The 21,964-nt window shown below is 30.3% G+C and overlaps 1 protein-coding gene and 1 long non-coding RNA gene across 6 annotated transcripts in view; both read right to left on the bottom strand.

Annotated features, from left to right (window-relative positions):
- Positions 1 to 21,964, bottom strand: part of LOC115886477 (serine/threonine-protein phosphatase 2B catalytic subunit 3-like) — a 420,648-nt gene that overhangs the window by 125,558 nt on the left and 273,126 nt on the right. For all 5 annotated transcript variants that reach the window (XM_030905640.1, XM_030905639.1, XM_030905641.1 and 2 more), the window contains exon 5: positions 11,580 to 11,725. In XM_030905640.1, coding sequence (XP_030761500.1) covers positions 11,580 to 11,725 — 146 coding nt within the window. The remainder of the gene's footprint in view (positions 1 to 11,579; positions 11,726 to 21,964) is intronic.
- Positions 13,692 to 15,025, bottom strand: LOC115886478. Its single transcript, XR_004050899.1, has 2 exons — positions 14,895 to 15,025; positions 13,692 to 14,431 (listed from the first exon to the last, which is right to left on the bottom strand). It is a non-coding gene; the product is annotated as an uncharacterized LOC115886478 (long non-coding RNA).

Below are 21,964 nucleotides of genomic sequence, written 5' to 3'. Positions count from 1 at the left end.
GAAAGTTCTCGAGAAATTGAGCAATATCTGGGAGCATATATAAACAGCAAACAGCTCGGGGAACAACTCAATTTTAGAATTGGAACAGAAGTAAGAGAATTAGATACTTAGTCGTTAGTGTCTTGTTGTTGCGATACAATAAGTAGTTTACTGTAGTTTTAATTGTCTAATAAATTAATGTTTTTATGGTGTGTTTTATTAATGTTGCTTCTCGCTGCTCATACTATTTTAATACTTTACCTGTTTACAGAGCTAATTAACATGGAAAGCGATAGTTTCTCTAATGGAAATTACTTTTACAGCACGGCTAGTTATTAACAGTCCATTAATGTAAAAAGGATATTTACAATAGTGTATAATGAAAATCGACACACGTTATATAAATTATATTGGTTTAATGACTTTATTTTTTGCCTATAGTTTTCCAAATGCACTAATACCTTTTATAATGCAGGAATATTATTCCGATTAGGCCATATATCATTTAACAATATTAATAAACGTGAAAAGCCAAATTGAATTTTGACCTCAATGTGTCGGTTAGTCGATGCTAATTTAGAAAAAGCCCTGTTAATTAAAAATGATTACACAAAATGTTAATTCGGAGTTTGAGTACTCTGATTAATTAAGGGTGACACGTATGCAAATTGAAGAAGGTAATTTACGGTTAAATATGAGAGTGTTTAGGACAGGACAAGTGGAGTAAAGCAGCAGAAAAGAGTTTTTATATTTATTTGGTTATTACACGCTCTTTAGATGACTATCTACAGCCTCACGATTAGATTTTTAGAAAATGTGAATGATGGGATATTTGGAGGACTATTAAAGGCTACAATTTATAATTATATTCAAAAGGTACAGAGTCTAATACCAAATAAATACAAAATATCAAAGTTTTTTTAAATATATATTATTACATTTTTTACCATGTATATTATTACATTTTTAGTTTATACGATTAAAATAAAGGTAAATTGAATTGTTTACCGCACTTTAAACTTTTTTTTTAAACCGTCGTTTTTCTGAATATTTACGATTAATTTTAATGCTTCATTTCTCTAGGCGTATTTTACTTTTAAAAACCAATTATAATATTGTACTGAAGATTTTCTATTTACTAAATTTTGTGTTGCAATAATAAAAATAATACTACATTATACAGAGTGTCTAAGAGTTTATTTTAAATAATTACCAGGTTTAAACGGCAATAACTTTTTGTTTAGTTTAATTTAAACGGAACACCCTGTATATTTTAAGTGTTTGTTAATGTATAATCAACTAACACTTATGTAATAATTAATTAATATTTAGGGGGACATAATTGTGGTATATTTTTTTACAGAGAGGTATAAATGATATACTATTTACAAAGATTTAAATAGTTTTCTTTTGGTAAACAAATGGTCTAGTATTATTTTCAGATTTAGCACCTATACATTTTGTACATTTGTTGCTTTAAAAAAATATATATAAAATGTCAATATTCCATTGGTATATTGATAAATGCGGTCAAAATTATAAGAAAACTCATTTTCTACGAAAACTTGAAGAGATAGGTAAAAAATGGTATAACACAATTTGATGGACAATTAAATTGTGTATCTGATTTACATCAAATATACAGGGTGTTTTATTTAAATTAAATAAGTTATTGCTGTTTTTTTTTGAGGTTCAAGTTAACGTCTCCTTTCTGCTGCAATGGCTAAACTGGACGGGACCTACTTGTTTACGCGCAATCCGAACCGCGGTCCTCGGCCATATCATGGTCAATGGCCTACCGACTTAGGAAGTGTCTAAATTAACTCTTACTCACGAGATATCCGATCTCATCCGGCCTTGAACCGGCGTGAATGAGCAGTGTGTATCAATAGATTTTACACTTTTCCCTTTTGGACAACAGCACGATGCAAAGTTTCGTACCGGTCACCCGTCCATCCACTAGCATCGCCTTACGTCGCTTCGGTGTAAACTTCGGTGTTCTAATGGGAACCGGTGTTTCGACGTAGCTGGGCCGTTGCCCTTTATTGCTGTTTAAAACTAGTACTTATTTAATATAAATTCTAGACACTCTGTATAAGGTAGTATTGTTTTCATTCAACACAAAATTTAGTAAATAGAAAAAATTCAGTACAATAGTTGGTTTTAAATACTTAAATACACCTAGAGAAATAAAGCATTGCTATTGAAAAAATTGTTATTGTATTTCCACACAATCATAAATATTTCAAGACAACTGCGGTAAACCTCAACTCAATTTATCTTTACTTTAATTGTAAAAACTAAAAATGTAATAATATACAGGGTGTTCATTTAAAAAAATTAACGTTCATATTTTTTCTTCATTGGGACACTCTGTACTTTTTGAAAATAGTTTTAAATTGCAGCTTTAGTAATGTAAACAAACTCCAACGATCCCTCGCAATTTCAAAAAATCCAATCATTTGGCTACAATACTCCGTGTCGAATGAGGTGAATAACCCTGTATACCTACTTAATGGAATTTTCGAAATAAATATTTTGTGTGAATCCCTTTTATTTAGATTCAGAGTAAATAGCCAAATATTCCGGACTGAAGAGAAGTTAAAAGTGAGACAGATTCTAGAGTCGCGCAAAACTTAATAGTAAAATAAAATACGCGCTATTCACGTGCCAAATTTTGGACAGGGGTACAATATATGTCCGCTGGGGATGCCAGCATTTGGGTTTACGATTACGCTTCACTGAAAGACACGAGGGGCGGTGAATATGGGACAATTGCCCAATAATGCGCCGAATAACTATGGAACGACGAGATATTCGTGTCCTAATTAGAATACAAGGTTAATCTTGCTCGATTTCCTAGCTGGGGTTGGAAATTAGGACATGACGTTTACATGGGAAGTTCTACATATACACTTGAATGTGGACGGGTAGTTTCAGTTTCAAGCAGGGTTGGAAAAAAGCGTGATTTAAAAAAATAAAACAAATCAGATTTATTTGATTTAAATCAGATTTTTTTTATTTAAATCAGATTTTTTTTATTTAAATCAGATTTTTTTTTATTTAAATCAGATTTTTTTTATTTAAATCAGATTTTTTTGATATTAATTCAAAACAATATTTAAATCGGATTTCCAAATGACTAGGGACTTATTTCCAATTAAAGTCCTATCCTAAATGGCTAAATCTTTATAACTCTCCCTGATACCGATAACATTAACAATTCTACGACACGTGTCATTTTTCCCCATCGGTCACCAATATATTCCGCAAAAAAAGTCGCTCGCTTCAGATTAAAAGGATTTTTTTCAAACATCTCAAAGATATTAAGTTTTTGTCATTTTAACGTCTAGGCATAAAAGTAAAGCATTGTTACGCCTAAGCACAAAAGTACAAAAATATACTATTAAACTGATATTAAGTGTCAAATTCAACGAATGTACAAATTGTTGCTCGATTACTGTTCATATGATTTGTAATGTTTGAAATTGATAAAAAAATTATTTGTAATGTTTTAAAATAAATAGTATCTTCTATTCGGAGTAAAATTGTACTTTTTGTGCTCCCTGTAACGTCGGAATAGCTTTACAATGGTCCTTCAAAGGTACAGCATCCTCAAAAAAAGTATAATTTTTACTCCTAATAAAACAATGCACTATTGTTAGGAAATAGTTTAAGTCGAGAATGAAATTAGTATTTATTATCTAAAGTCAATAAAGTGTAAAGTACTTAATGCAGATCAAAATGTCGGTAGGAATTTGGAAACATACAACTGTTTCAAAAAAAATATAAAACATTTCGTTTTCTGACAACGATTACAGATTCTCAGGAATGAAGATATAGTCTCTACATCAGAACCTAGTTCTGCACTAGACTTTGCGAATGATATGTATTCGAACAGAGAGTTTTTGTCACTTATACATAAATTTTAAAATAAATCCCTGCGTTTAGCGGTCACATGAAATTACTTGAAAAATCGGTCCAACATTTAAATTGATGAATAGATATTTTTATATAGTTTTGTAACATTTACAATTATTTTCCGATTTACTAACTGTTATAGAAATATTTTTTCTAGTTTTCTAGGACACAGTTTTATAACTTTTACAGTTATTTTTTGATTTATTATAAAGTTTCAATAATTTTTTTTCTTTTTATTTAAATCACATGATTAAAATAAAAAAAATCACTTGATTTAAATCGTGATTTAAATCATGATTTAAATCATTTGATTCAAATCATGCAAACCCTGGTTTCAAGTAATTAAAGTATATTCGATCTTACTACACAGTGTGAGTAGTAAAAATAAGTGTAAATATTTTTAGGGGTAGTATACTTTGACCCGAGAAATACGTGTATGAGTTTTTTCGCGATTTTTTTTTGAAGATCAAATATTTTTAAAAATTTTTTTTGGATTTTTTTTTTAATTTTTAGTTAGAAAAATACGTATATGTTCTTGATAATATGACATACATAGATAGTATACTAAATTTACAAAGGAAGAAAATCTAGAAAAGATCCAGTGGTTCTCAAAATTTAAGCCACTTTTTTTTTTCATTTTTCAAAGTGAAATAGCTCGGATATTTTGGACTTATTTAAAAAAAGGTAAAGAAAAAATCTGTTTTTTATGAAGATCTATCAGCCCTGAAAATATTTGCACTTATTTAAGACTCATCCTGTATAATATTTTCCCAACCCGAAAAATACATTTTAAATTTAAATGTTTAGTTGAAATAAAGTTTAAAAAACAAGTTTAAATACAGGGTGGTCCGAACTGTATTCCGGAAACTTCGGCAGCATATTCTGCAGATAAAAATAAGTAAAAAAGTTCGTATAAATGTATGTCCTAAAATGCTTAGTTTCGGAGATACAGGGTGTAGAATTTTCATTTTTATTTCGATTTTTTCTAAATAACTTCTGAAGTAACTTCAATATTTGGATGAAGATTGGTGTCTGAGAGTTTTTTGACATGAGAAATTTGATTTTAATGTCAATATGACTCCTACTTGTAGAGGGCGTATTTTTATGTAATAAATTATAGGATATGGGCTACCGCAAAATTACACAAAACGGAAAACATTTAATTACCTAATAACATTCTAAAGAAATTATGCATGCACCACCAATAGTGACAAATAACTATTAATATTTCACTTATCAAATGCATTCTAGTCTAGTCGCACGGCTATATTACCACGTGCGTGAGTCAGTAGTGAACGAATGTTTTTACTTGAATAAAATTATTCGATAGTTACTAATTCAGTAATCATTCGATAGTCTATTTAATTCGATAGTTCCTATCACTAATAAAAATTAAGTGATATTATTGCAATTGCAATATAAAGTATCTAATTTTCTTGAATAAAGACACCTTAGTAAAGGGAGATGAAATGACACTCTATAAAAATTCGGCCATACAGGCTAAATATAGCGTCAACTTGAAAGTATCTATTCAGCTGTTACATTTTGTTTATTTTGTAGATTTTAATTGAGAAGTACGTATATAGCGCTAAGCTTTACGACGTCCACGTTTTTCTATTGGAAACGCAAACTCTAATAATGGCCTCGTCCGTATCGCATCGTTTCGCACGTCCGTCCCCGGCCATAAAGCTTTTATATAAGAATGCGCTGATGCGAAATGGATCTTTTGCAACGGAATTATAAGCGTTCTAATGGTTCTATTCGACCGCAGCCTCCGCATGACCTGTTTGATGGTGTGGCCGTTATTGTAAAATGGAGTTTTGCAATAAAAGCAACGTATTCGAGGTACTTCTAAACGGTTTGTATATCAGAAGTGGGATTTTTTTAAATGGGTAATAAAAATCTAGATAATATGCACGGTGTCACATACAAGAATGCACATTACAGTAAGCTCATAATCCAGGAGAGTAACAATTAAGTATGATTAAGTTACAGGAAATTTGTGTCTTGTAGAACCTAATAGTAAAGTGAGAGATTTTTTTTAATCTTGTGGTACTGGTAATTAACCCAATGATTTGGAATTATTGAAACCAATCGATTTGATTGTTGTTTCATGTATTTTCTACACTAAGGGTCGGCATTTTTGGTCTTGGGTGCTGATTTTCGTGTGTACGAAGGGTACGGTCAACACGCTTAGTAAAATAAGATGTACTGAATAAAGACAGAAAGTACTTTTCCAAGCGCATTGAATCTAGCGTTAAATTAAGTGATTATGTAATAAATACTTCGTATCTTTGCTCTCTCCGACTTACTAGATTGCCATAGCGATTCACTCCTATACATGTAAACGCCGACCCAAGGTTTCACTTGCCAGCAAGGTATATGTATTCCCGTTGAATATCTATTCTATAATGTCCAGTATTTCACTAATTTGCAGTGGGCCTGCATTATTATAAATAAGCTATAAGTGTGCATAATATGGGCTGTCAATTGCGGAAGATGGGGGAGTTCCGAATATACGAGTTCCTGTATACAGGGTGGTCCGATCTGTATACCGGAAACTTCGGCAGCATATTCTGCAGATAAAAATAAGTAAATAAAATCGTGTAAATGTATGTCCTAAAATGCTTAGTTTAGGAGATACAGGGTGTAGAAATTTCATTTTTATTTTGATTTTTTCCAAATAATTTCTGACGTAACGTCAATATTTGGAAGAAAATTGGTGCCTGAGAGATTTTAGACATGAGAAATTTGATTTTGATGTAAATATGATTCCTATTTGTAAGAAGCGCCACCTACATGTGTTTTAACTGTTTTGAAGAGTAATAACTTCTCGTCCATACATGTCTAAAACTACTGAGTGAAAAATATACATTTTCGTGATTTTTTACGTAAGAAATGTCACTTAAAATCACTAAGAAAATCGTTACGAGCAACCGTTATTTGGAATGGAAATACTCAATACATGTCATTATTGATAAAAAAAACATGTTAAGTAGATAGTCATTTGACTGAAATGATAAATTTGGAGGATTTTTATTTTTTTTAAATTAATCATAAATTTTTCTTCAAAAAAATTATGATAAAACAGAACTTTTGTCATAAAAACAATTCAAATTTATGATTTCAGTCTAATAACTATTTAGTCAACATGTTTAATTTATGTCAATGAAGACAGGTATTGATAATTTCGATTCAAATATAAATATTCGTAGTGATTTTTGCCAAGAGACCTTTTTTACGTTAATAAACGTCCTAAACGTAATTTTTTTACTCAGTAGTTTTATACAGGTACGGATTAAAAGTTATTATTCTTCAATCCAGTAAAAAATATGTCGTTGGTGCCCTCTAGAAATAGGAGTCATATTAACATCAAAATTAAATTTCTCATGTCAAAAATCTTCCAGATACCAATTTTCATTCAAAAAATTGAAAAAATCGAAATAAAAATTAAACTTCTACACCCTGTATCTATCAAACTAAGAATATGCTGCCGAAGTTTCCGGAATACATTTCGGACCACCCTGTATATATTGTCCGCAAAATTTTCCGATAGATGAGTTATTCTTCTATTCGAGGCAAAAACGAATCTAACAAATCAGAGATCATTAAAATCGGTACAACCGTTTTTGAGTTAATAAATAATGTGACTAAACTGCCTTTTTTTTTATTTATTTACATGACAACTTTGTGGTTTGTATATTTGCAATGAATGAATATATTTCACAATATTAATATAAATTATTACTCTAGGGAAATATTAATGTTGCAAAGTTAAATTATTCTAAATTGCGTTTACTTTTGTCAACCGGTTTGATAATTAATTTTGAATAACAGCTAATTATGACAATCATATTACCGCAAATTTCATTGAAAATAAAATATATTTACACGTACTAATAATTTATTAATTCCATTTGCAGCAAGCACAGTTAGAAAACAAAATTAGAGGATTATATTAGTGACCCGACCAATAGCGGATAATATAAAAAAGACCCTTAATTGCTTTACACGCTAAAACGCTATACTTGCTTTCTGTGTGGCCATGGACTTATACAGAGTTTACATCTCGTCTGTACCTACTTGAAATAAATGTTATAAGTTTTTTCACATGTACAGGTACAAACAGGAGTGTTTTATGGGGTTTCTCGTTTATGAGTAGGGATATAAAGATGCGGTTTTCATACTTTCACATGTTACTTTTTTATGAAACTGAAGATGCTTCACCCCGATTTGTTCTAGCGCTCTTAGTTCGTTTTTTCGCTACGAGCTGTCATTTTCGAAATATGACTCAAACTTATGTTTTTAAATGGGCCACCCTATTTTTTAAATTTATTTGTTTTATTATGAGATTTTTAAAATATAATCTATTCTATTCTTATTTTCATAAATAAGATAAAAAAATGCATTATTTAAATTTTCAATATAAATCAACCTAGTTTAAAAGAGTATAGTACTGTTTTATTTTATTTAAATTAACCAGATTATTTTGCTTTCTCTCGTATTTTTTTTAAATAAACTGCACCGTAAATGCACTATTAGCTAACACCTTATCAATCAGAGTTATTAATATTTTTGATGCCAATAATCAAAATTTGACGTTATTAACAAGCTCATAACAAGAAAAATGAAATAAAATGATAATATACAGGGTATTCCTAAGCTTGGGTAATATTTCAAGAATGCCAACTTCAAGTAAAAATCTAGTTACGCCATTGAAACTCTACGTGAAAAAATATATGGACTAGTTCTCACCTTTCCGATAAGTTATAAGATAACCGAGATAGAAAGGAGGTTAAAAAATGCAACATCTTGAAATTCGCTCTGTATTTCAGAAACCAAGGGAGCTAGGAAAACCTGTGTGTAACATCTTTAGTTTCACAAAAAAGTAGTAGACTGATGTGAAAACTGTATCTTTGTATCTCTACTCATAAACGAGAAACCCCATAAAACACACGAAAATGGGACACTCTGTACACGGTGCCATTTGAGATATTTTGCTAATCAATATAATGTAGGTATGAAAATTAAAAAATAATTAGATTAGACTGGAAGATTCTTGCAGATTTTATAAAGCTCACTTAGAAAGCGTAAGTAAACCCACTGGCACTGGTAGCAAACTGCAGTACGTTCACATTTTCTCATCAAACATTGATTTATTGCCACTATAATCTAACGTACCCTATTAGCCTTTGAAATTAAATTTTCCAGTTCATAATACTGTATTTCTACACCTACTAATAATGTCATTATAATTAAAACATACGGTTATTTTTTGTTTTACGTATCAATACATATCCACAAAATTGATATAAAAACAATAATATTTATTTTAAACATTAATTAAATCCTCTTTCAAGCAATTTTAAATGCGCAACTTTTATTACTTTTAATATACGTATCGAACATTTATTAAAGGTTACGTTTTGTCGCAATATTACTGTTTCCTGTATAAATAATAAAACATAGTACAATAAACAACAAATAATAAAACTCATATTAATATTCATGGAAATTCATATTTTTGATTTCCGACGCAGAGTTTCGGTATAAAATATTTTTACATAAAAAATTTAAATATATGTGTTTTAATAACTTATTCTATTGTTGAGGAGTAATTATAAAATATATGAAAAGATGAAAAGAAAATTTGCATTTGTTTTCTTTTTGCATTCAGAAAGTGCAGAAGTAACAATCAATTTTTTTTTCGACATGATTAACAATATAAAAAAAGTCATTTTAACGCCTAAGCATCAAAGTTCGTAGATATATTATTAAACTGACATAAAGTGTCCAATTCAACAAGCGTATACTTGTATTCATTTAAAACTTCCCAATATGGCGAACTTCAGTATGGGAGGCTTATAAAAAACGAAAATCTCTAGACTGGAATCGACTGTAGTTCAAATCGTTCAAATTGATAATCTGTGGTAAATCCAATTGAACTCTGACACGTGACTGACATTGACGTTTACGGTTACTTTTTCTAAATATTTTCATTATTTTTTGAGTTTTTATTTACAAATTCTACTTGATTTTGTTCTTTTATTTAACCTGCAGCCTGCACTACTATTACTTTTCACCGATTACTACTTTTCACCGATCAAGAACTGAGGAATAGGCTGGAAGATATTCAAAAGGTGTAAAACGCTTAACGTATTTGAAAACATTGACTCGTCCACAAATTCGTGAAAATAAATTAGTCCAGATGTTTGTAAAAAGTATCAGTAATTTTCAGGTTTGTAATATGTATATGATAATAAATAGATTAAAACTTGTATTTCAGGAAACAGGGCGGGCATTACAGATAGTTCTAAATCAGTTTTAAAATATAAAGAAGGTTTAAAAGTTGAGTTAGTAGAGAAGACCTAAATAAAGTAACGTTGGTAATAGAACCAAAGATCAAATAACTCTTGAAATATATAATATGTAGAATAATTGTAAGTAGTTTTTATGAATCTGTTTGATATCTATTGCATTGTTTTTATATTTCTTGTAATATATATTTTTTTACTTTACAGGATACACAAAGAATAATAATAAAAAATACAGTTACTCACTAAAAGCGCTTAAGGTTTGTAATAGATGTAGTTAGAATATCAAACACCAAACCAAACCAAAAATTATGTTTTATTTTACTGGTATTCCTCACATTTGAAAAGAAAGTCATTTCATAAATAAGCAGAATGACATTGTATAGTACACTCTATATTAATAATCACTTACTATATAACTGTAGTTTCTCGTAACTGTAATTTCTCGTTATATCATTACCATATATTAGGTATTACTTTTAAATATTTTTATATTATTTGTAGTTTGATTTTTTTTAAAAAAATTCAATGTTCTACTACTTAATAAGAATTACTTATAAGATTAAAAATGACTTTTTGTGCTTCGCTACAAAAACTGGATCTTGAAAATTATTAAAAACCATGTATAAAAAGTAATAATAAATTAAATACCAAAAAAAAAGATTTATTGTAAATTTGTTGAATATATATACCGTGCACCTACTATACTAACATAAGTCTGAATATCAAAACTACAAATGGTGTATTTATTAACAAAAATTTGATTATTGATTCATATTTTATTCATATTTCATCAACCCAAATAAAATATTTAGTATAATATTTTGAGACAGTTCAATGTCAGCCTTCATAATCAAATGTGGATATTCATATAATTTATTTATATATAATTTTAAGGCAAGATTACCAACGAGCCATGAAAATCGATAAATTTAATTTGAGTAAACATTGGTAAAGCACCCTCATTTCATTATAGTTTCTATTGGGGAATTAACGATACCAAAGGAATTTAATTCAAATAGATTACATTAATTTAATTTCAATTTATTTATGGAGTAGAATACGCATAATAGTATCAAAATATTATTGGGGGAAAGAATGTCTATCTTTATTAACGTTAGAAAATAGTCTGTAGCTGAAAAAATATTAGTTTATTTTTTAATCATGGTAGGGTTTGTGTAATAGCGAGGGATGTCCCACTTAGGTAAAAATGTACATGTAATTCCAATAGTGAACCAACAACAGTAATTCCAACAATAAACCTTTATTATTAGTAATAGGTAGTAATATTATTATATAGAAGAAATATAAAAAAAAATATAGCAATCAATTGGATTTTTCATAATTTGTCTGTATATGACTTACCTTTCGTATGTCTTCTAAATTGTGAATTTCTGGTGAAAGACCTCCGTGTACACACAGGAACTGTTGATTCATGAGCGCTGCCAATGGTAGACAATCGAAGGCCTCCATGCAGGCGTCGTACACTCGTTCTGAATATTTTATTTTACCTAGAATAAATAGGAATATAATAACGTTATTAGACTTTGTACACTTTTATATAAAGAATTTTAAAAATAATAGGGAAAAATTTTAAGGAAACGATTTTTTTGTAGAAAAATGTAAATAAAAATATTATTTCCCAGTAAGCGTAATAAAATATTAGGCGAAAAACTTCATAAGCGCCAATTTTTTATTTTTAGGATTTTACAATATTATAGTAGGTCTAGCGGGTCCCTACAAAATGTATAAACTCTGCAGGGCATTATGTTGTTAACTCCTATGATATACGCCTAATAAAAATCTAGAATACACGGAAAGAACCTGATGACAACCAGCCGTCCAGTACTCTCCTGTAAAATTAGTAAAATAGCGCTTATCATGGTTTTCCCCTGGAACCATGTAAATATGTACATATGATAGACAAAAAAGTTTATAAATTCGTTAATAAAATAGTTTCTTTTATTTTTAACTAATCAACTTTTTTGCATTTATTTATCCTGTATAAATAAAAAAGTTTCTAATTAATCAAAATAGAGTATAAAAGGATAAAACTTTGTTTATGTCCTAAAATGCTTCTTTTTCGAGATACAGGGTGTAAAAATTTAATTTTTATTTCGATTTTTGAAATAATTTATGAATTAACGTCGATATTTGGGTATATCTCAATTTCTGGGTGTTGATATGAGAAATTTATTGTCGCTACAGGCAACCGTTCTCGTCATATTTAGAATAGAAATTATCAATACTTGTTAGTGTCATCATTGACAAATAATAACTAACAATTAACAAATTGGGAATATTCTATTTTTTTTAATTAATCAAAATGTTTACTAGACAAACATATGATAAAACAGTTTCTGTTGAATTCGTAGCGATTTTTACCAAGAGACCTTTTTGCGTAAAAAATGGCGTAAAATTTTCCACTCAGTAGTGTAATACATGCTAGACCAAGGATATATAGAAGAAGGATATTCAACTCCCTATAGCGGGCTATGTTGGAAAATATGCCGTATTTTGTCGAGGAAGACGATTTCGTCACGACCAATGAGCGTCGAGTATTTGAAATTGAAAACATATAAATTGACGGTAACCTATGTTTTTTGACTCATTTCACTGACAGATGTGATGAGATTATTATTGTAATTTATAGATCCAAACGTTTTTGAAAAAATAATGTATTTTAAAGTTATTTCCTAGAGTTTGGTTTGGCCTTCTATATCTGGTATTTGTCTACTAATAAATAATATCTTATTTTGTATTTCGATGTATGGAAATCCGCAAGTTTTGTATCTGAAGCCGCAAAGAAATTTCGCTCTATAGTGAGAAAAATGTTATTATATCTTTTTAGACGTGTAGAATTACAAAATTTCTTATTTCAGATGTTCTAAATGTGAGTGCATGTCAAAAATTTAAATATATACTTGAAATATTATTTCAAGTTATATGCTTTGACATTTTTTGGAAGTAAACAAATATTGAAGAAAGTGTTGTGCCTTCACAGAATTTAAATTGGCATTAGGAATAGATTTCCTTGATTTAGTAATAATATTGCTCATAGAAATTGATAATGTGAAGAATAACAATACAGGAACATAGAATAACAAGAAAGAAATTCTAGCAGCAAGTTAGGTTATGAGATAAATTTTATTTATATAGTTTGTTTAAAGAGTTTAGTTTGAAAAAAAGGTAAAACAATTATTATTGTCCAGGTCATATTTGATAACTGTTGTTAATTGATAACATATTACAGGGACACAGTAAAAAAACAAAACATTTAGACCCTTTGAAAGAGAAATGTTTGCAATGGATATTAATAAATTCTAGCCAATTTGTACGATGTACAATGCAGGCAATATTTCTGCCTCCTAACGCACTATTCGCGTAAAAGAAGATGTGGGTATTGTATTTATAGGTAGTTAATGATACATGGAATATATTTCTATATTATTGCAATAACGATGTCTTTATGTTGTATTTTTTAGAACAGATTTATTATTAGTTGGCTAGTGTGTTAGTAGGATAGCCATTGGTAGTTCTAAAGTATGAAGTCGTCAGGTATTAATAATAGGAATTGATCAAAGCTTATACATTTATTGTGATATTTATATTGTGAATTTAAGTAGTTAGTTTTGGTTGTTTAATAAACAAATTAATGTGCTTATTGTGTATCTAATTAAAAGAACAATGAAAAGTTGAATACCATAGGGGTACGTATGTTATACAAAGAATTTGCATCAACATTTTTTTGGTTATATACTTGTACTGATATTTGTTTCTTGAACTAAAGAATTATACAGTACCTACTACACAATATAATAATCTGCAGCTACATAGGTAGGTAGCTGTTGGTAATTAAATTTTTTATCTAATATAATATCTAACATCAGAAATATTGTTAATTATCAACTATAAACAACTAAGAACTAGAATTATCAACTATAAACACAATATAATATACTGTATCTTAAGCAATATGTAATTATTTAACAATTATTTTTTTTGGGAAATAAAAACTGGTACTAAATTCTTTTTGACTATTTAATTTCTAAGTCACAAATAATGGTGGACAAATAGCAAGAAAATTATACAAGTAAAACATAATTTTAACTTATTTCTCTAATGGAATTTTGGTATTGATCTACTTAGTAGGATATGCAGTTTATCATATTTTTGAATATTTATATTCAATATTGTTCAGGAACAGCCCAATTACTCTGAAAAAAAAATATATGGTCAAATTCTTTGAAAAGAAACTTTTAAAATCAGTAATGATAAAAAAATATATAATTGTTGTATAGCAGAACCAGGGGACACAGAATTAGGGGAATTAACAATAGATTATTAAAAACTGCCTTCTCTTAAAAAAGTAGTATTATATGCACTTAGAAAGACTATAAAGGATATAAGTACGCATAGAAAGAAAGTAAGTATCTATACTACTGATATATAACTATATATGAATACGATACCTACAGTATACAATATTACTAGTATAAAAATAACAGCACAGTCGGCACACTTTAAAATAAAAAAGCAGCATAATATTCAGGTATGTATATAAGTAAAATTTTCTCAAAAATATTAGAATATGAAATAAATTGCAACTAAATTTTAATTAATAAACATAAACAAATAAAATGGTCAGTGTTATTAAAACTTTATGCAAATATATGTTACCTTAATACTTTGTCTTTAATCCTACTCTTCTGACATGGCTTTTCAAACTTATCCCCAAACCTCAATTCTTGTTATTAAGAATAATATTTATGAACTTTTGTTTCCATATTAATTTCAATATATTTGAATAAAACTGGAAAAATAATCAATATTGGCACTTGAAATTTTAATTTCTTATGTCCTTAAATTATTTATATCGTGTTATACATAATACTTACATAAGTATTCAATTTAAAAATAGATCAGCACTTGAACGAGTGAATATAAAATAGTATATTATCAATTTCTATGAGCAATATCATTACTAAATCAAGGAAATCTATTCCTAATGCCAATTTAAATTCTGTGAAGGCACAACACTTTCTTCAATATTTGTTTACTTCCAAAGGGCAAAGGGTATAACTTGAAATATTTCAACCAATATTTCAAGTATATATTTTAATTTTTGACATTAAGCACTCACATTTAGAACATCTGAAATGAGAAATTTTGTTATTCTACGCGTCTAAAAAGATATAACATTTTTCTCACTATAGAGCGAAATTTCTTTGCGGCTTCAGATACAAAACTTGCGGATTTCCATACATCGAAATACAAAATAAGATATTATTTATTAGTAAACAAATACCAGAATATAGAAGGCCAAACCAAACCTCTAGGAAATAACTTTAAAATAAATTATTTATTCAAAAAACGTTTGGATTTTGGATCTATAAATTACAATAACAATCTCATCACATTTGTTAGTGAAATGAGTCAAAAAACATAGGTTACCGTCAATTTATATGTTTTCAATTTCAAATACTCGACGCCCATTGGTCGTGACGAAATCGACTTCCTCGACAAAATACGGCACGTTTTTTTTTTTGGGCCAGTCGAATATCCTTATTCTATATATCCTTGTGCTAGACTTAAGAACCAGGCTCCGGAAGTTGACGGATTACCGCTGCGCTGTGGTACTTAAGGCAACGGGAGAAGCAGGAATAGACCTAATACATTTGCTATGCAAACAAATTTAGGACACCGGCAAATGGCCCGATGAATGGTGCAATTCCATCTTCATACCTATCTTTAAAAAATGATCACCACTAGACTGTAGTAATTACAGAACAATATTCTTAACCATCATCAACGAGCGTCTTAAACCTTTTCTCCTCCCGCAGATATCAGATGAACACACAGGGTTTATCCCCGAGAAAGACACTAGAGAACATTAAATCTTCAACAAATTATAGAAAAAGCCAGAGAATACAACATTGAGATGTACCTGTGCTTCGTGCACTACTCCAAGGCGTTTGATAAGGGAAAATGGAATAAACTTTCGACTATCTTACTAGAAATGGGCACTCCACCTCACCTCATTTATTTGGCCAAAAGGCTCTATGAGAACAACAATGCTATAAGATTAGAGCTAATAACACGTTATCGAGTGGTTTCAAGAGACAGGGATGTATAATCTCGCCAATCCTCTTTAATATCTACAGTGAATATATCATGCGTCGAATAATGACACCGAAGAATGGAACGGTGGAATATACGTGGGGGACAGGAGGATAAATAACCTGAGATACGTGGATGATACCGTGATAATTGCTGCCAGCAAAGAAGAGTTGCAGGAGGTTATGACTGCACTGTGCTCTATTAGTGCAGAATATGGCTTGGAACTAAACAAACGGAAAACCAAGACGATGATTGTTGACCGCCTTCGCAATAACAAACTTGATGTCCGAACCGTGGCTGGATACGAGGTTGTGAGCCAGTTCAACTATTTAGGTTCCATGATAGCAAACTCTGGCGAGGCTGAAATCAGGCGCAGAATGGCAATGGCGAGGAATGCAACAACAAAGTCAGTCAACTTTTTCAGCTTTGTCAGAACTAAACTGCGCATTGCGAACTCCCTCATATTCCCCCTAGCTATGTATGGCTCCGAAACATGGATACTAAAGGAATGTGATAAGCAAAGAATAAATGACTTGGAGATGTGGGTATATCGACGGCTGCTGCGAATACCATGGAAGGCTCATCGAACAAATACTTCCATTACAGAGGAACTAAAAATTGAGACACGTCTGGTTACCAGATTAAGTAGAGGGATGACGATCACGTGGAAGGTTACCTAAGAGGTGGGTAGACCAAGTCAAAACCCTAGTGGGTCACAACCTCCCCGAAGCTTCACATATGGCGCAGTGTCGAACAACTTGGTCCGAGGAAGTGAGGAAAATTAACACATGATGTCACCATACTCTCACGTAGAGTGAAGGACTGAAAAGAGAGTGTAATACAGGTACCGACGAAAATTTATTACTCTTCAAAACAGTTAAAAATATGTTGGTGGCGCCCCCTACAAGTAGGCAATACAGGCCTACAATACACGTATCAAATTTCTCATGTCAAAAAACACCCGGATACGAATTTTCATCAAAATCCCGGACGTTAGTTAAGGAAAAATGAAATGAAAATGAAATTTCTTTATCAAGTATCTCCAAAACGAAGCATTTTAGGTATTATTATAACGAACTGTTTTACTCATTTTTGTCTGCAGAATATGTTGCCGGAAATTCCCGATTACAAGTCGAACCTCCCTGTATATTAGAGAACGGACGTGAGATAATAAAGAAATGTTAAATATTTCCTTAAAATATTTAATGTTAATTGCGGTTCTAGATTATTCTGTTTCCCTCTTTCACCATTACGCCTTGCTTCGACCGAAATCCGCTAAGCCATAATTAAAAATAATCTACGTTCCAGAAAACTCCCCCAAGAGAAGCCATATTTCACGCTAGAAGTACAAAAATAATGGCCATTAAAAATAAAAAGTCGAAATTCCAGGTAAAACAGTACCACATAAATTTTCCCTTTTCAAATGGCCCAGGATTAAGGCTTGCTTTAGACTTTTTCATCTCAAACAGTGTTCCGGAAGAAGGAGTTTTGTTCTTATTTTTTAACTTTCTAAGCTTAAAGCACGTTAGATACTGTTCGCAGTTATTTCTCTAAAAGAGTATCTTTATTTCGAATTAGATGGTTTTATGCAGGTAAATAAAAAAACTTGCGCCGTCTCTCGTGGGGAGATTCTTCTCGTAAAAATAACATTTATTTTTTATATCAATATAGGTTCGATTCGGGGGGTTTAAGTCTTAATTTTTTTCCATTTATTATAATTTTCTTCAAAGTGCATTTGGCTTTTCGAATAAAATTTTGAGGGTAAAAGTTACTATAAATGCCACATACTTTAATATTAAAAAAATATCGACATATTCCCCAGTCACCTGCATATGGATCATTAGTGGAATATTTTTCTAAAAAAAAGTGTACCACTATTTTTTTTACCTTGTTAGCAAAATTGAGTAGGCTCTTTAATGCCAATTAAAGGTTGTCTCTTGATATTTTGTCAATGTACATCCCCTTGATGAGATAAACGCAATTTAGTTAATCTGCCTTAATCCAGTTATTCTAATAGCAACCTTTTTTTAATGTCATTAAGTGGTCAAAGTATTAAATAAATGCTGATTGATTGTCCATAAAAAAAATATGAAAAAAGTTCTTATAAACATGGGTGCGAAAATGCATTTGCACTGTTAGAGGATGTTAAAACTTTTCAAAAATAGGCCTTTTTTAATTTTAAATCTTAATATCATTCTACTTCATCTTTTAATGCAAATCCATTAATAGATGTTTGCGATAAGGTTTTTCCATTGCTTCTCTCTTCCTGTCTGTTCCCTGTCCCTCAGCCAAGACATCTTTTCCTTCCGATACCCCTCCGGTCTTCGATCTTGCCTTCGATGAACAGATGCAAGAACTGATATTTTGAGTTTCGTATTGTATGCCCCAGGTATGCGGTTTTTTCTTTGTAATATTTTTTAATAATACTATTATTTCATTTAATTTGCCGTAATAGCACTGAACCATCAGTTTTATAAATTTTATTAATAAATTAGACGAAATAAATGATTTATTAATTTTATATTTATTTTAATTATATTAATTATTGTGATTAATAAAATTACGGAGGATTAATTCAAGGAGATCGAAATCGATCAAAATATCAAGATATATCTTTTAATCGGCATTAAACAGCCCACACAATTTTGTTAGGAAGTCAGTGGCGCAAATAAAAAAAAATAAAAAAATATGTAGCAGTTATAATAACTTTTACACTTTGAAGACAATTATAATAAATCGAAAAAATAAAGATTTTAACCCACTGTAGCTACAAAACAATGTATGCTGATATAAAAAAATATTTTTTTTGGATTTAGGTAATTATTTTTTATGATCTAGATGCAACGATAAAAATACAGCACTGGTTTTCAGATGCCTTCAGGTCTGTATATTTTTTCATTTATTTTTTTAACGTTTTTCAAACTACGACTAACTGAGACATACAAAATAAAATGTCAGTGGTTAAAAAAAGATATAGGTCAAACACTTGTAAATTTCATGACTCTCATTATCGATTGAAATTTACTTATACGTGATTCATTCTTAATACGTTATCCGAAGTAAATAAACTTTTAAATAGTTAATGTTAAGCTCATTATGTGTACTATTAATGAATGCGTTTGCTTAGACAGGGTCTCCCAACTTTAATTAATCAAAAATTTATGAACCAACAATTCATTTGTAACATTGACATATACATATACCATTCCATATTTTCGTAAACTAGAATATTATTGCCTGCTTGATTTTAACGTCCAATGTGAAAAGGTATATTTTTGTAGGTCAGCTTAGGATATACATTTTTCTCAAAAAAGGATAAAAAAATGTATTAAATACTTGCAGAACGGTCTTACGAAAAAAAAACCAGTGATAGTTTTTATGTGAGGGTAGTTTTCACTCTTCTCGTGCCCAGCGGCGCGGGCGTAGCGAGACGTCATTACAAGTAGGCCTGTTCCAAACACCGGAACACCGGTGTTGGGCTGACACCGGTGGCCATATATAGGCTATCCGGTGCTCCGGTATCGGCACCGATAACGGTGTTGGCACCAACACCGGTGTTCATTTCGATATCGGTGTTCGTCTACAACACCGATGTTCATCTCGACACCGGTGTAGGTCTGGACACCGGTTTTGATATCGACACCGGTGTTTGGTAAACGTGTTAAAGAAGAAATAATGTTAATTAATAAGTTCAAAATAAACCTGATAATAATGTCGTATAGGTGCTTATTTTTATCGTTTATTAAAGCGCACCGACTTTAACTTAAAGCTTTCAAATTGAAATATATTTTTTTGCCTGACTAATCACTAAAATAAAGTGGAAGTGTCAGATAAACAACTATAAAGTAAAAAATTGTTTAATCAAAAACAAATAGAAAACAAAACCAAACATAAAGAAACAAAAATTCGTAGCTGTAAAATAACTAAAAAATATTACAATAAAAAAAACCAAAAAAAACAAACAAACGGCACCATCGACATCGACACCGACACCGGTGTTGATCTCGACACCGGTGTTCATCGCGATACCGGTGTTGAGATAAGCACTGGTGTCAAGATAAACATCGGTGTTGTAGATGAACACCGGTGTCGAGATAAACACCGGTGCTGAAATGAACATCAGTGTTAAGATAAACACCGATGTCGGTGTTACACCGGTACACCGACTGAAACACCGGTCGTCATCAATACCTAACACCGGTGTTCAAATCTCAACACCGAACAGGTCTAACTACAAGGCGATGTACAATTAATTAAAAAAAAAACTAAATTTAAGTAAAAAAAAGCAAAGCTGATAAAATAGTAGACAAGACCAACAAAAAAGTTTATTGACTGCCTTACAACCACATATCCAGTGTTCACTTTTATAAACATTTTCACTAAAATGACGAATACACGATTTTAATTTAGTATTAATATTTAAAATATGCTTTGGAGGTCTTTCTTCAATAGTTTTTAATTTCTCTAAACACACCATAGAATTGAAGAATGATTGCAAAATGATTTCTATTTTACAGCCGAACTCAGAATCGGTCATGGCAATGCGCGACGCACGATGATATTTTTTATTTTCTACTGCGAACGAGATGTGTTTAAAAACCCGCATCACCTAGCGACTAAGACCTCAAACGGGAGACTACGATTAAATATCATCATATCTAAAAATATTTAACAAAACTAAATTATACAATACCACATAGATAAATGATAAAACCATTGATTCAAATAGTCCTTTTAGAGGACACAAAAATACGTGTTTCTGTCTAAATTAATTTTTAAACAAAAACCGTAAAAGATTACATGTACTGTATTTTTTGCTGCTGTGAATTAATAACGAAAATAATCATATTCACCGTGATTGAGTATTAGCCGCCCGAAAAGGGTCCACAAATCCTCTTTTGTTGGAAGCTTTTATTCAATGAACAGCGAATGGAACAGATCGAACAAAAAAAACAAATTTAGGGAATTTTTGGCTATGTACAAAATGTAGTCTGTTGGTACCTAATCTTCTTTTTTTCTCGAGTGACAGAAAAATGTTGAAACTTGCTTATTCAAAACTCAATGTGTTAAAATTTGAAGCACCAATTATAAGTATTTATGTTATAAAAAATAAAAAATGTATCTGTTTGTACTCTAACCCATTGATATTTTACAAGAAATAACTTAGGTTGTTTAAGAGTTTCTTTCAGTGGTAAAATACTTAAACGTTTTCAAAAAAATAGTTCACCACAGAGGTATAGATATTAATTAATATCATCATGTTACACTTTTTCTTAAAACTATATCTATAATTTTCTATTCTTCAAAAATTTTAGTCATAGTTTCAGAGTCGAATAAAACATTAGGAACAGCGTTTTAACAACTGTTCCTAATGTTTATAAATATTACGATTTTAAGACAATGTTAAGTACCTATTCAAGTTATTTAAGGTACGCCTATGCATACGAGACAATAATGTTGATTGGAAATACCGAATTGTACCAATTTTTTTGAATATACCTAAATAAATAAAGTTATCCTTCCGGTGTCCCTCATGAAATAACCCTCATTACGAAAAAAACTATAACAAAACCCTTTTGCGAAAACCATCAATCCCTATATCAGATAATTTAGCAGAACTAAAATATACG

Source organism: Sitophilus oryzae, unplaced genomic scaffold (genome assembly GCF_002938485.1).
Source record: "Sitophilus oryzae breed Bouriz unplaced genomic scaffold, Soryzae_2.0 scaffold_489_pilon_pilon, whole genome shotgun sequence".
Taxonomy (NCBI): Eukaryota; Metazoa; Arthropoda; class Insecta; order Coleoptera; family Curculionidae; genus Sitophilus; species Sitophilus oryzae.
This window is presented reverse-complemented; position numbering and strand designations above follow the sequence as displayed.